Source organism: Eulemur rufifrons, chromosome 27 (assembly GCF_041146395.1).
Source record: "Eulemur rufifrons isolate Redbay chromosome 27, OSU_ERuf_1, whole genome shotgun sequence".
Classification (NCBI taxonomy): domain Eukaryota; kingdom Metazoa; phylum Chordata; class Mammalia; order Primates; family Lemuridae; genus Eulemur; species Eulemur rufifrons.
The window spans coordinates 16,251,334-16,265,900 of NC_091009.1; the positions used below are offsets into that span (position 1 = coordinate 16,251,334).

General features: G+C 47.2%; 1 protein-coding gene across 3 annotated transcripts in view; it reads right to left on the reverse strand.

The window, feature by feature from the left end:
* The window catches only part of CACNA1E (calcium voltage-gated channel subunit alpha1 E), a 310,878-nt gene that overhangs the window by 39,946 nt on the left and 256,365 nt on the right, over positions 1-14,567 (reverse strand). For all 3 annotated transcript variants that reach the window (XM_069459672.1, XM_069459671.1, XM_069459670.1), the window contains 7 exons: positions 8,753-8,764; positions 7,083-7,179; positions 4,006-4,166; positions 3,375-3,512; positions 2,360-2,561; positions 1,375-1,539; positions 623-733 (listed from right to left, as the gene is read on the reverse strand). In XM_069459672.1, the coding sequence (XP_069315773.1) occupies positions 623-733; positions 1,375-1,539; positions 2,360-2,561; positions 3,375-3,512; positions 4,006-4,166; positions 7,083-7,179; positions 8,753-8,764 (886 nt within the window). The remainder of the gene's footprint in view (positions 1-622; positions 734-1,374; positions 1,540-2,359; positions 2,562-3,374; positions 3,513-4,005; positions 4,167-7,082; positions 7,180-8,752; positions 8,765-14,567) is intronic.

Consider the following 14,567-nt stretch of genomic DNA (forward strand, 5'->3'; position numbering starts at 1 on the left):
GAATCCTTCCCTCCCATACCACACACACACACACACACACACACACACACGCGCACGCTCTCTCTCTCTCTCTCTTTCTAAAGGTTAAAGGTAATTGGCCTTTGTAAGTATAATAAGCATTTATTTTCATTGGCAGAAATTACTCTTCGTGTTGCTAATGGCAGAAGGATTAGTAAGTAAAAAATCTATATTTGCTATATTTGAGGCTAAGAGGGACAGATAGTTTGCCATTTGGGTTATAAAACTCTTAAAACTTTTACCAGTAAATAAGCACTCGAGATTTATTAGTCCAATCCTTTATCTACACATAAATCACAGTTTAATACGACCCAGTGATGGCCACCCCTGGACTGCTGGTAGAATGTGACAGGACCAGGGCTGATGGCTAGGTGAGTGTGAACCTAGGGACACGGCTTCCTTTGCCTTTCTCCTGACCCCCCCCAGCCACTGTCTCGTCTGCGTGGCAGTTTACTGAGCAGTCAAAATGAGCCCGCATTTGGGTGGGCAGGTGTGTGAGCCATTTCTGGAACGGCAGTAACCACCCTGCTTCCAACAAAGGCTGGGAACGCACCCAAAAGGAAGGGAAGACAAGCCTAGTGCTAAGATAGATTTGGTGACATACCAAGAAGCCAAAAGCGATGACCTTTAGGACACACTCCAGGGAAAACACCATGGTGAAGGCGATATTCAGGTACTTTAGGGCCAGCTCATAGGTGCAGGGAGCAGAGTAATACTGCCAGGGAGAAAAGAGAGGAGAGAAAGAGATCAAAGCTTTAGGGTCAGACAGGGAATACATGCCACTGAGGCTGGCCACCTCTCACCCCTGCCCTGTGGGATGCGTTGGTGCGTGGTGTAGGAAGAGAGATGGACGTAAGTTCTGGAAAGGAAAACTATACATTCTATGCAGCAAAACAAAGCAAAACACACCTGTGCCCCACCTAGATGGCTTAATAGCAAAACAGCCAGTCTTGCTAGAGACCAAGGTGGGCAGGGTAGAAACGCTTTCTAGAGTTAGTTACTTTGTCATTTAGTATTAAATAGGATCAAGCCTCTCTTAATGCGCCAACGCTCCTTTAGACACTAGGATGATCTCTATCTATTGACATTTTCCACCTTGTCTGAAGGTGACCACCACCATCTTTGGGAAGCTCTTGGCTGCTACCATAGGTTTCACTGCATTTTGCGCAGGGGACCCCTGAATTCTCAGAAGCTGGGCTGTTGAACAAAATAAGATCACAAAGAGATTCCATGATGGAAAAGAGGCGACAGACTGGTATGCTAGAGCATTTTCACAGTGTCTCTGTGCACACTCAATCGCCCTGGGAGGGGACAGTCGCCCAGGCTCAGCTGGCTCTCACGCCTCCCGCCTCTCACCTTCATCATCAGCACGACAGTGTTCAAGGCGATCATGGCCATGATGGTGTACTCAAAGGACGGAGACACCACGAAGTGCCACACGCGGTACTGGAAGGTGTGCCTGTTCTGCGGCATGTAGCGGGTGAGAGGCTTGGCGCTGATGGCGAAGTCGATGCAGGCCCTCTGCGGGAAAGTCACAGCGGTTAGTCCAAGCTGAAATCCCCCCAACCTTGCACGGGGCTGGGCTCTTTGTGAGACAGTGAGAAGAAGAAGATGGTCTATAGAAAAAAGGGTAGCGCTGGACAAGCAGAAGTAAAAATGGCAACGGGGATCATCTGGACAAAACTACAGGCAAGATGTCACCTTAAATGAGTAACAGAACTGGAGGCATTCTGTCCCACGGGGTAAAGACTTAACAGTCATTATTAAAGTCCTTTTACATAGCATGGGGCTGAGATGTTTAGGCAGGAAGCCTTCCCTGACGCTCTTAGTCAAAAGTAAAGATCTGCCTGTGTATTCCTATAGCGCTTTATGTTGCATTTTTCTTACAGCCCCCCAACAGTTTCTAGTTCAGTTGCATTCTAAAAAAACCCCACAAAAACAAAAAAACTGTTGAAACTCTACAATGTGCCAGAACTATGCTTGTTTCTGGAAAAGCAATGGTAAGACATTCCCTGCCCTTACTGTAAATACACACCATGGAGGGTCACAGTCAGGTAAGCAGATGTCTTAATGTTATAATTAGAACACACATCTTTGCCTTTTAGACTTTGCTGTAAAGATATAAACTGCATCTTAAATACCTTATGCACTTTCCAGATCTCGGTGCCTCACACCTGGGCCTCAAACAGAGCAGTGCTCAGAAAATGTTTGTTTAATGACTAATTAATTTGCCCATCTTCTCTCTATAATTCTCAATCAAGTTAAGAAAATACAGGCTTCCTTCCTAACACTGCTGGTCCAAGAGTCCCTGCTGTCCCTCGTATCAGACCAATTTTGTTACCTCGTTCTTCTCCAGGCTGCACTCCTCCATCATCTTGTCCCCTTGTTCCTGGAAGGTGATGATGATGAGAGCCACAAAGATATTGACGAAGAAGAAAGGGAAGACCACAAAGTAGACCACATAAAAGATGGACATCTCCATGCGGTTGCTGCGGCTTGGGCCTCGGTCTTCCTCTGTCACGTCTACGGAATGCTGCAGAACTCTGTGGGGACAGAATGAGGGGGCACGGATGGTGGATGACACAGCCTTGGCTCCGTTAGGAGATGTGCCACTCATTATAGCTTTTTGTCTGACTTCCTTGACTTTGCAGGTACTCCACGAACTCTTTGAGTTCATAACCAGGTTGATACATCCCACTGGTACCAATCCCTGCTCTTTCTAGCCCATTCCGCTATCTGTTCAACTCCTAAGCAACAGAAGGACGTCATTTTATAGTTTAACTTATTATGTTCAATAGTAAGAGACTCTTAGATTTCTGTTTGACATTTTGCTGCCAACTAGAGTATATTGTCTCCATAAAGTGGTGTCTTAGTCATCGCCAGGTCTCTGAAAAATTAGCCTTCAGTGATGAGCATCATGAGAACCTGCATTCTGTTATCTTTTTCAGAAGAGGAGTGATCACAGGCAGAGTCTTTGGGTTCTGCCAGTTCACCCTTAACACTCGGTCCTCAGGCTCTCAGGTGTAGGGTCAAACTGGAGGATAAATTGGTCTAAAGGAGCCCCCAGGGACTCTCTTAAGGGCTAGGGGGCTGTTCAAAACTCATTCACTCAAATCCTCCTTAGTTGGCTAAAACATTAAGAGTTTCAGATATTTCCCTGACTTTGTCACCCCCTTCTCCACTTTTGCCTTAAGGATTTTCGGGCTTCCTCTCTTGTGCCTGTCTCACCCCTTCATAATCACTTCCTTTCCCTGGTGTGACAACAAAGGGTCAGCCTGCTCATCTTGAATCAGCTTCTCGAGGGAACCATGCGGTCCCATCCCAGCTCACAGACAAGCGTGAAACCCAGTACTCACTGAGGCCATCCCTCCCCCGTGGACACAGTGAAGAGGGTCAGCAGGGCCCAGATGATGTTGTCGTAGTGGAATTCGTGGCGCTTCCATTCCCGGCCCTTCACCTCCATCTTGTTTTTCTCATGATCTACATAGTTGCCTCTAAAACCAGATAGAAATGAAAGAGGGACTCTTCGCGACAGCTCATGGAAGAGTCAGGAAATTCTACAGACTTCAGTACTGTGGGGTAATAACAATCACCACACAAATGCAAGTTATTACTATGGAATAAAAATGGGATTTGGTGCTCAACAGACGTGGGATTAAATCGTCATTCTTTCACTAGTTGCTGCATAACCTTGAGCAACTCATATTAAACTTTCTGTGTCTCAGCTTCTGGACATATAACGTGCAAATAAAATCCACCTCAATAGGTTGTTATAATGATTTAAAATGAAAGCTGAGTGTAAAATGTCTCATACCGTGTCTGACACAAAAGAGGTGCTCAATACAAGTTACTGACTCCCTGTTTTGTCTTTCTGCTAAAGGAAGAAGGGTATAGGGAACGAGAGAAAAGAGGAAGGGTGGACCCATGGGTGGAGTGGGTTCATTGTCGCTTCAGCAAAAGTGAGTGGGGTGGGCCAGCGGCACTTACATGCACTCCTTCTCTGTGTCCTTGGAACTGTCCGTGCAGTAAAAGAACTTTCCCTTGAAGAGCTGAACTGCGATGACGGCAAAGATGAACATGAAGAGCTTGTAGACAATGAGTATGTTGAAGACATTCTTCAAGGAGGTCACCACACAGTCAAAGACAGCCTGTGGACAAAGAGCTCTGGCATGTGAGCCCTGTGATGGCTTGTGCATTTGCCTAGAGCTGACTGGGGACACATCACCATGGCCCAGCCCCACCAAGAAGGTGCCTCAGGAAAGAAGGCCCACCTAGGAGGTGACACTCATGGGATTGAGGGCTGCTTCCAAGCTGGTCATGACTGCAAGGACCTACCACCTGGGACGGGAACACATGCTCTGAATCTGAAAGTAAACCCAAAGCAGCAGAAACCAGATGATATCAAGCAACAAAGGGGTCATTTGTGGGATCCTAGTAGGGGTCCTCCGCTTAGTATGAAACTCAAGTTTAGAAATGGAAGGGATCTTTGAGATCATCTAGCCATTAAATAGCTTGTCCCTGACCTTCCATTTATTTGGTGACATCTTAGATTTGATTTATTTACCGATTATGGACTGCTTTCTCTTTACCTTTCTAAATGGATCAGGGAGAGATAATATTCTGATATTCTGTCGCAAGTTCATGAATTGGCCCCGATTACGTTCAGCACCATGTAAATGTCAGTGAAGCTGGCTGTATTTGGGATGAGGACCATCAGCAGTGAGGCGGGGAGGCTGGGTGACGGGGGACTGAGCCAGGGACTCATACTTCCGGTAAAAGGTGACAGACCTCCAGAGACCTCCATTCTAGGCCCTACACGGTGAGGAGTTACATGGGAATTCAACACATTTCAAGCCATTTTTAGGTTATTTTCTAGGTGTTTAGGTTTGGCTCACAGGAGAGGCCAGTCCCACGGCGGTGGCGCATTTGTGCCATTGCTTCTTTGCAGCGCTGGGTGAAGCACTGCTGGTTTAATTAGTCCAACACTGCGGGGAACGTGAGTGACACACAGCCTTATGGAATCATCAGAGCCACCTACATATCCCTGAGGTTACACAGCTGCAGAGAGAGGAACCAGTTCTTTCTAATTTAATGGAATTAACCAAGGTTGGGGTTGCCTTCCCCAGCCTGTTAGCTAATCTCATCGAGCCTGTCTGCACACTCCATAGGACCCGCTGGGTCCTGCACTGCAGCAGACAGCAGCGGCCAGGGCCCCAGGCCGCCGGGACAATTATGCTGGGCGTAGGCAGGAGGATGAGCATTTACGGCACTGGTCAGGCCAGGCGCTGCACTGGGCCCATTGTCAGGTGGGAGGGCGGTTAAGAGACAGCTGTGACTGTAGGAAGGGCCTCCTCCGGGAGAGGAAGGCAGGGTAGGCAGGGGGAAAGCAGGTGGTGGAGGCTATTTCCTTGGGAGCATATGCTGTGGCCCAGGTCTCCAAGCACTGAGAGGAAGCCATGGTTCGGCCAGTTCGGGGCCTTTCAGAAGTGACTTTCCTTCCCTCCCCAGCCTTTCATAAGCCTGGTCTGCTTTGCCTCTGTCTGCAGGGCTAGAGGCTAGCGGAGCAGTGCTCTGAGGACAGGAGGGCTTTGGGGCGGGGTGGGGGCGGGCAGGGTGTATCAGAGGTTACAGAACCGAACAGGAAATGGGAATTGGGAAGCAGGGTCAGGTTCACAAGGTCCTTCCCCCCGGCTTTGTCTTCCATGGCAGGCTTGGGAGAGCAGGCCTGGGCACGTCAGGGGAATCATTGGGTTTTCTAACAGGGACCACGCATGTCAGCTTGTTCTGTCCACACCACAAGTGAGTGATAAACTGTCTCCATTTTCCACTTGAAAGAAAGTCACAGAGTAAGTGATTTGCCCTGGGTCATATAGCTCCTAAGTCCCATAGCTGAGCCCGGCACTCAAATGCGCTCTTTCCAATGCTGGCAGGGGTTCTCAAACTGTGCTAGACTAAGAGTCGCCTAGGGAGCTGCTGTAGAAGGCACATGCCAAGCCCCTCCCCCCAGGGAGTCTGGCTCTATTATGCTGGGGTAGCCCAGAAACCTGGATATTAAGAAGCATCCAGGTGGTCCTGATGCAGCTGCCTGTGACCCACACCTTGAGAAGGGCTGCACTAGTCCATGCAATGCTGCAGGTTTACACTTGCTTCTGGGGAAGCACCCTGGAGTAGCCCGGAGGCGCACGCTTGGCTGGCTGTGTGGCCTGCGCAGCAGCAGCAGCAGGACATCGGGGCTGTGAACCGAGAGCCCTGGTCTTCTCGCTGGCAGTGGCTGGCTCTCATTCACAGGAACTCAGGGAGGAAGAACTTCCTCCGAGGGGAGGCTCGGCTTCCATTAACAGCAATGTCTGTGGGCGGGGAGGTGGGCTCAGCAGGCTGGCGGACAGGGTGGTAAACACACCCTGAGAGGCTCAGGGAGGCTGGAGCCCTGGTGGAGCTGTGCAGGGATGAGTAGTGGACAAGGAGGAATCTGGATAAGATACCTATTAAAGCTCGGGTTCTGGCAACAGGAAGAATGCATTTCATGTTAGCTCACTTCCCCATTTCTTCTCTGCTTCTGCCAAAAATGGACTGTGTGTCCTTGAACAAGCGTTTGACCCATCTGTGCCTCAAAAATATGAAGGGTTAGGGCTAGAAAATCCTGTCCTTCTCTAGAATAAAAGAAAATGTCCCAGGACACTTGGCCTGACCTAGCATGCAGACCACGTGCATAGTGAGGGCTCCTGTGGCTTCCATTCCGGTGTTGTGGTCTGCCTCAACAGCACAGGGGGCCCTGCACAAAGCCACACGGGGTCCCTCCTGGATGGCATGCCACTCCAGAGAGCAGAACACACCACCTGGGTCTGAACTCAAGGGGCAAAAGCCCCTTTACAGATTTCTTAGGATGTTGGTTGTTTTCCTTTGAAACTAAGACCCTTAAGCTCAGGCAGATGAAAAGAACCTCAATAACCACATAATAAAAAGGAATATTCCCAGAACAAATTTTCCCAAAGCAGGCCACATCCATGGCTAAGAGAGAAGATAGGAGAAGGGGAGTTGATGGGAACAAACTCTGTGAACATTACCTTGAGCTTGGGCAAGCGTTTGATGGTTTTCAGCGGCCTCAGAACTCGGAGCACCCGCAGGGACTTGATGGTCTTGATGTCCCGCCCCTTGTTGGTTCTGCAAGGGAGAGACCCCCAGGGGATCATTTGGGGTGATGGAGAAATAAAAGTGGCACTTACACTACTGCATGAATAACAAGGCAAAAGGGGAGAGACGTAGGCAAGAACCCAGGAATTGGGTCAGGGTTGACTCCTTCAGGGACATGCCACAAAAAGTTGCTCCCTAGTGTGCACATATGCACCATAGCTGTATGCACATACACACCCACACATACACACATGGAGGAACACACAGGCACGCACACACACATGCTAATGAAGACTGTCTCTCCCTAACCGCCAGTCTAATGCTGCTCGTCACCACACTGGCACAATGCAAACAGAAGACGTGTCAACAGGGAACGTGATCGGGAGCCCACTCTGGATCCCTGCTATGCCTAGTCCAGCAGTAGGTTCTCAAATGATAGTTGCTGAATAGAACAGGAACCCACAGCTAAGAGCAAGTCACATCAGAGACTTGACTTGCCTAGGTCTGTCACCACTGCTAGGTACACGGAGAGCAAGGTGAGGAAGGGTGGTGGGGGATGGACACCCTCGCTGGGCTACCTGCTCCAGAGAGGATGCCACACAGGCTTCTTGCCGGGGCCCCGGCTTCCACCCAACTATCTCCATGTGGCTGGCTCCTTCCCGCAGTCCCTTCCAGTTCAGACACCGTGGCTAGCATAGGGTCACCGGGCAGGAGGCGGCCCACGCCACTGTCCCTGCCTACTTTTTTCCTGGCTCTACAGCTAATGACCCTCCCTGTTTAGCCTCTTGGAAAGGTTTGCTCCTAATAGAGAAAACGTATTTCTCTTTTTTATTTTTAGGAATGAAATGAATAAACCAACTTGCATTTTTCTTCCCTCCCTGCTCATCCCCTGACATCTCTGCATTCAATTCAAATAACTGCAATTAATAAAACACACAGATGGTGGAAAACGAGACTCTAAACAGTGAGGCCAGGCTCTGGTTCTTTCCTCACGTTGGCCCAGATTACTATCACACCAAGGACCCGAGGAAACGGATCCAGAATATCAGGGGGGAACAACAGGGCTTCTGCCTGCTTTGCACCCCACCTTCCTGCCATGCCCACCCCTAGACAAGGAGATAGAAGTCCCCCTATTCTTTCACAGAAGGTAAGAAGTCATTTAGTCTAATCCAAGGAATGCTGACTTTGCCCAGAATATTAATTTTAGGACTCTTAATGGTCATAGGTAGTGACCCACAAGTCACTTTTATTCAATACTAGATTGAATATAAATAATCTAAAAGTATTGTTTTGATACGGTCTTTTGCATGCAGGAACTTTGGTATAGTTTATAAAGCATTTTACTGTATCAGGTTCATGTATCTACATATCTAAAAGAGGCAACATATAAGCCAAATACATATCTAAACCAGTAAGAATGATCACTTCCCAAGAAGGTTTGGTGACTAATTTCTGATCTCTTGGATATCAGTGAAAACTCACCACTCAAATAAGCTCACCATTCCCTTCCCAATGCATCAGCTCCTCCCTCCCACCCAGACTTTCTCCCTCCTCCACCCCGCTCCCCGCATCTTTTCCTTCAAAGAAAATCAAACATATTTACCCCAAAGCGTTCCTATGGAGGATCCAATCAGAATGTAGTCAAAAAAGAAAAAAGAAAAAAAAAGGGAGAAGACAGTCAGAACATTTTAGGGCAAAAAGACAACCTTACAATGGACAGGAAACTGGAGAAGCACCGGCCCAAGGGACCCCGCCCACAGCCTTGGCACTTGCAGGGTCCGCATGCTTTGTGAGCGGAGGGGCTGGCATGCCACCTGCTCCATAGCCACGGCCCCTACCTGCAGGGGCAAAGGCCCTTCGCCAGCACTAGTGACACTGCCTCTAACTAGACGGACTTCCAGACATTGTACTTTATTCCACGGAGCCTAGTTTATTTGCAGTTTTCTAAATGTAGGCTGTTACTTTCATTTCCTTTATGGTCTTCAAACTCTCTCCATTTCCATTTATGAGAAACCAGGATAGAGGCGTCGCACCTGCTCTGGGCCAGAAACTCACTTGGGAAAGGCATTTCCAGTCACAGTTGTGCAGTGATGCTTATAAAGGGTCTCATCAGAAGAGGGACTTGCAACCCACTCTGAGAGGGCTACTCCGACGCCCCTCCAAAAGCTAGATGAGCAACATCATCAAACCCCCTTAAAATGAGGGGGCAAGGTTGTCACATAAAAGGTTGCCTTATGGTAAGCTAAATGACGAACTGTCCATCATGAACTATTTACTGTGCAACTCGAAGAAGAAAAATCATCCCAGCTCTATCGTGGTGAGGCATAACCAAAAATAATAATTCAGACTGTAAATAGCTTTCAGATAGAAATGAAAACTAACATTTAAACTTTTAGAATATTTATTCTTTATTATGGGCCAGACTCTGTGCTAAGCACTTTTGGTTGCAAATCTTTAAGCCGCCTACTATTAATAACTTTAGGACCTAGGTATTGCTATCCCCATTTCACAAATGAGATTCAGAGAGGTTAAGCGAGTGCCCAGCATTAGCTGGTAGTGCTGGGACTTGAACCCCGAGTATGTAGGATGCTTGGAGCTCTCGCTTTTAACCACGAAGCCTCTGCACTAGCGGGTTTTGGTTCAAGGCTGTGTCAAACAGCTCACCAAATTTTACAGCTGAAAAAGATCCCTGAACTGCACATAACTGCAAAGCAAACTGAGGTTCTGGTAAGACACACCTTGTGTAAAACCATTCACTGAGTGAGTTCGGAGTCACAGGTGAACATATTGCATGATTCCCCATCCTGGCCTGCTGCTACGAAGAAGCTTCCAGAATTCAGGCTTTGATTCTTTGTTGCTGACTGCTACACAGGTTACCTTTTCTCTCTCTTTTCTGAATTTTTTCCAATGTACCAGAAACCTATACTATACACTACACGTCACAAGCAAAGACTTCTGATGGCCATTTGACTCAGTACATGATCCCATATTCAAAATTATATTAATTTTTACAGCAAATGCCAAATGAATTGTAACTTGGTAATTAAACCCAAGGCCTTATAAACCTTAAATCCTTAATGTAATAACCTCTAAATGTTCAGAGGGCAGAAATATCTTCCCTTGAATTATAACAGCGTCTTCTCACATACAAGAAAGGACACGTAGTAGGTGAGCCACATATGCTTTTATTCACTCATAACAAGCATCTATGGATTCCTTAATATGTGTCAGGTGCTGTTCCAGGTATTGGATACGCAGTTGTGAGCAGATGAGGTCACTGACCTCTTGGAACTTACCTAGTCTGGTAGGGAGGACAGACCTCAAGCAAATAAGCACACACACAAAAGTGTAATTGCCAGCTGCCATGGGAAAAATGGAATCATTTGATAGAAAAATTTCCCAGCACCTACATAGGTTGCGCCTTCCTTTCCCCAGGCTCTATTTGTTTTGAGTAAAAACCAAGGGAGAATCTTCCATATCCCTAAGACGTGGGAACAGGGTGGGAGATCAACATATGGCAGTGGCCTAGGGTCACATATTCCAGGCTTTAGCCTTCTGCTTAGCCCAGGTCCTTGTCATGGAGACCTTTACATCCAGCAGAACCTGAACAAGGTCCTCAGAGGTCATACTCACAGACATCCATCTTAGGCAGGGAAGCCCAATATTTCTTGCTTCTCCCACGAATCTGAATGAAGGACATAACTTGCTGCAATTGATTCCCACCCCCACTACCCTGAATCCTAGTAGAGTATCTTGGTACAAAACAAAGGGGATTTCTCACCATTGTGCGTGTGCACCTTGTTTGGGAAAATGAAGTTCCTTTTTTTTTTTTTTTTTTTTGATTAACAGAAGTTTGTTTATTTGAACCTTCACTGGCCGTGACATGGGGAAAGGGGAGAACACAGATCCATACTAGCTCTTAAATGCTTCCACCTGCAATTGGCACATATGCAGGAAAATGACGTTCCTTCCTGGTGTTCCCTAACCTTAACAGGTGAGTGTGGCTGCTGAACTACTGGGGGTTTCTCTGTCCCATCCTAACTCCCACAGATCTGAACCAGGGACAGCACTCTGACACGGGCCCGAAGTGAAATAAAGGCTGTCACTGCCCTGCACAGCTTTCATCCAGTCTCTTCCTAGAAAAGAGCCACCGAAATGCCACAAGTCTGCATGGTTGCAGAAAAACACGCTTGCATCCTTGATTTTGTTAACATGGGGGTGGGGCGCACATGTACAAATCACCATTTGAAACGCGAGGCGCACTGAGTAACAAAGCCATAGACTCAGGAAAAGCCTCACCAATTTAGCACCATTAAAATATATCACAATTTTGCACACAGACTAGGCCAAAGTACTGCTCCCAAATCCACACATTATTTAAGCCATTATCGAAGCCGACAAGACTGCAGGGGAGGTGTTTTACCAAACCAAGAAGACAAGTTCTTCAAACATTTTAATTGAGGCACGTTTTTTTGGAAATAATTTATGTGCTTTTTAACAAATCATTTAAATATAATCATTCCATAACACTTTGGTAGTCGTTGTTACTAAATGTATAATCAGAATTTCTTTTTACACTGCCTAGCTAATTAGTGAAATTTTATCAGGTTTAAAAATTGACTCTAATGTTAAAATCTGAAGATAATTCCACATGCTAGGATGCACTGGTCGCACTTTAATTGGGACTCAACTGGGTCACTTATTTCCTACTTATTTGGTTAAGTTTCTGGCTGCTCTCCAGAATAAAAAAAAAAAAAAATGCCACGTTTGTCTATTGTCTCATCAGTAAAAGATGAGAATTTTCCAGCTCAGTTGTCAAGTCGCCCTCCAGATCTTTCGTGTGTAATCACTCATCATTCACTGTAATCTTGCCCTTCAGCTACCGGGTCCCCTTTGCACATGCTGTCAAGTTCATTTCTGCCAGGAACTGACTGTCCTGGGGGGTGAGGAGGGCAGAGCAGGGACATCAGGCTCTGGAGAACCCCTCCTCCTTTAAGTGTCATGGCCTTCCGCCTTCCCCCAGGAGCTCGGGAGGGAACAGCTGCAGGGATCAAAAGGAATCTCTGGCCCTAGGGGAATGTCCAGCTCCTGGGAGTGCAAGCTGGGAGCAGGAGTCGGTGCTATGCAGAGCCTGAGTGTCTTGCTAAAGTGCCTGGACTATTCTCTGGTAGGCACTAATAGCTACCATTTATTATACAACCACTGCGTGCTCGGCACTACATGGGACACTAAATATATTTTATCTTATTTAATTCTCACGTAGTGAGTTATTTTGAATTCCCACTCGCAGATGAGGAGGCAAAGGTTCAGAGTTAAGGCAGCTAATAATTAATAATGCTGGGGGTCAGACCGCGGTTTGCCTGCCTCTGAAAGCCATGCTCTCATTTACGATGTTATGATGCCTTTCAAATGGGAACCACTGGAGGGTTTTAACCAGAGGAGGCAATAGTAAAAGAAACCAGTGGTTCCTGAGCTCAAATAATGAGCCATCTGTCCCACTCCTCTCCAGCAGTTTAGAGTCCATGAGGTTCATAGGAAGAAAAACCTACAGATGAAAGGCTCAGGGGTGCCCTTCTCCATTGGGCCTATAGGTCTTGTCTGTCTCCAGGTATACACAGAGGGATCTGTGGGCTGAGGAAAGATCCACACCAACCCACCACCCTGAGTTTACAGAGCTTAATGGGTTGGAGCCAACTACAATAGCACAGGCAGCCAGGAGCTGGATATAATGGAGAAAACACTGAACTTGAAATCAGAAGACCTAGGTTGCTCAAGAACTGGCTTTGCTACCTACTAGTCAAATGAGGGAGACTAGTCAAACCTCGGGCAATCTCTTTCTCAACTGCAAAACAGGACTGTCCAGAGATAAATGAAATAGAATATGAAAGCACTTTAAAAATTCTAGAGACTCGTGGAAATGAAAAGGAATTTTCCCCCTTTGCATTGGCAATGCTTGTTTCTCTAGGACTGTAGGTAAGGCCAGGTTTATCTCCTTGCGTGAAGATTTTAAATTTGGCACTTTGACCTTGTCACTGCATACCTGCTGCTGTTTAGGGATTGTTTTTCCTCCTGGTCCACGCTTCGGCATCCCTGGGGGGCACCCGTGAGCCCTAAATCCATTGTTACTCTGTCACCTCTCCTTGCTTTGTGACCAGAGCACTAGCTCTGCACTAAGCGGTAGGTGCATTCTCCTTCCCTTCTTGCACACGGACCTCCAAGAGCTCCTCATACATACATGAGAGGCTTTTGCAAACTTTCTCCATTGCAATACATAGCACTGTATTGTACCAACTGCAAGGTATTTTTGTCCCAGCACTGAGAAACAACAGGAGACAGCAAAGCACCTATCTCCTAGCAGTTTTGTTATTCAATCTGGTGAACAGTGACATTATTTGTCCTTCTTCTTAATTTTTATGTTCTAAACATACCCAAAGACCCCTCATCTGACGATCCTTCTAAGACGACCTTGGAGCCAGCTGAAGTCCTCCCAGTCCATTTCCCCAGCTAGACACTAATGTGTAACTCAAGGCCATGCCCCCAGTGAGTGTGGATGAAGCAGATGACTGGCGGGTCACGTGCTCTGGGCAGATACTTCCCAAGTCCCCCTATGAAGTCTTCTGAGCTAAGTTATTCTAAAAGCTACTTTTAAATCTGGGGGGCACCATGAGGGGTTTCTACTAATCCGGCAGGACTGGGCTCTTCCCACGGTGTTCAAGGCTCACGGCGTGCTTTTTATATCTAGGTCTGGTTAAACCAGTTGTTGGCTACTATGTGGATGGGGCCGTGTTCCCCGACTGCACCACTTCATTTTGCTGGGTTCTGCAGCCACAGGCCAAGATCCCATTTACAACCAATCATCTCCCAAATTTCTGCTGTCAATAAAGAAAAATACTTGAGTGTTCACACCCATTGCCTCCGTAAGACAAAGGTCTTCTAAGTGCACATTCTGCAGAAGGTTCCCCAGCAGCGCCCAACGTCACATGCAACAGACAACACATTTTCCAATGTTCACCAAAAAACATGCATTCTGGGGCTTAATACCAAGAGCAGGTAGACTGAGGACCTATCTCCTCCTTCCAAACTCTCCCTCTGTGTGGCTTCTATGCTGCTCCTCCATCCCCCTCCCAAACCCCACTCTCAAGGCAGCTCTGGTATCACACAGCAGTGGGCACCTCCACAGTCCACGGGCATTAATCACCTTTAGTGTCCTTGTCTGGGCACAATGTCAGATGAAGTCACTCTTGAGGTGACTCTTGAAACTGGAGTCTCAAGGAACAACATCCTTCTATCTGCTCACTGCTGGAAATTTCCAGTTCCTTTTCAGCCTGTATCCTAAATCCACAGTTAATGGGCTACCTGATGGCTAAATTTACTTTTAATCCTTCATCCTCTTCCACAGAGCAGGGGGACTGGATGGC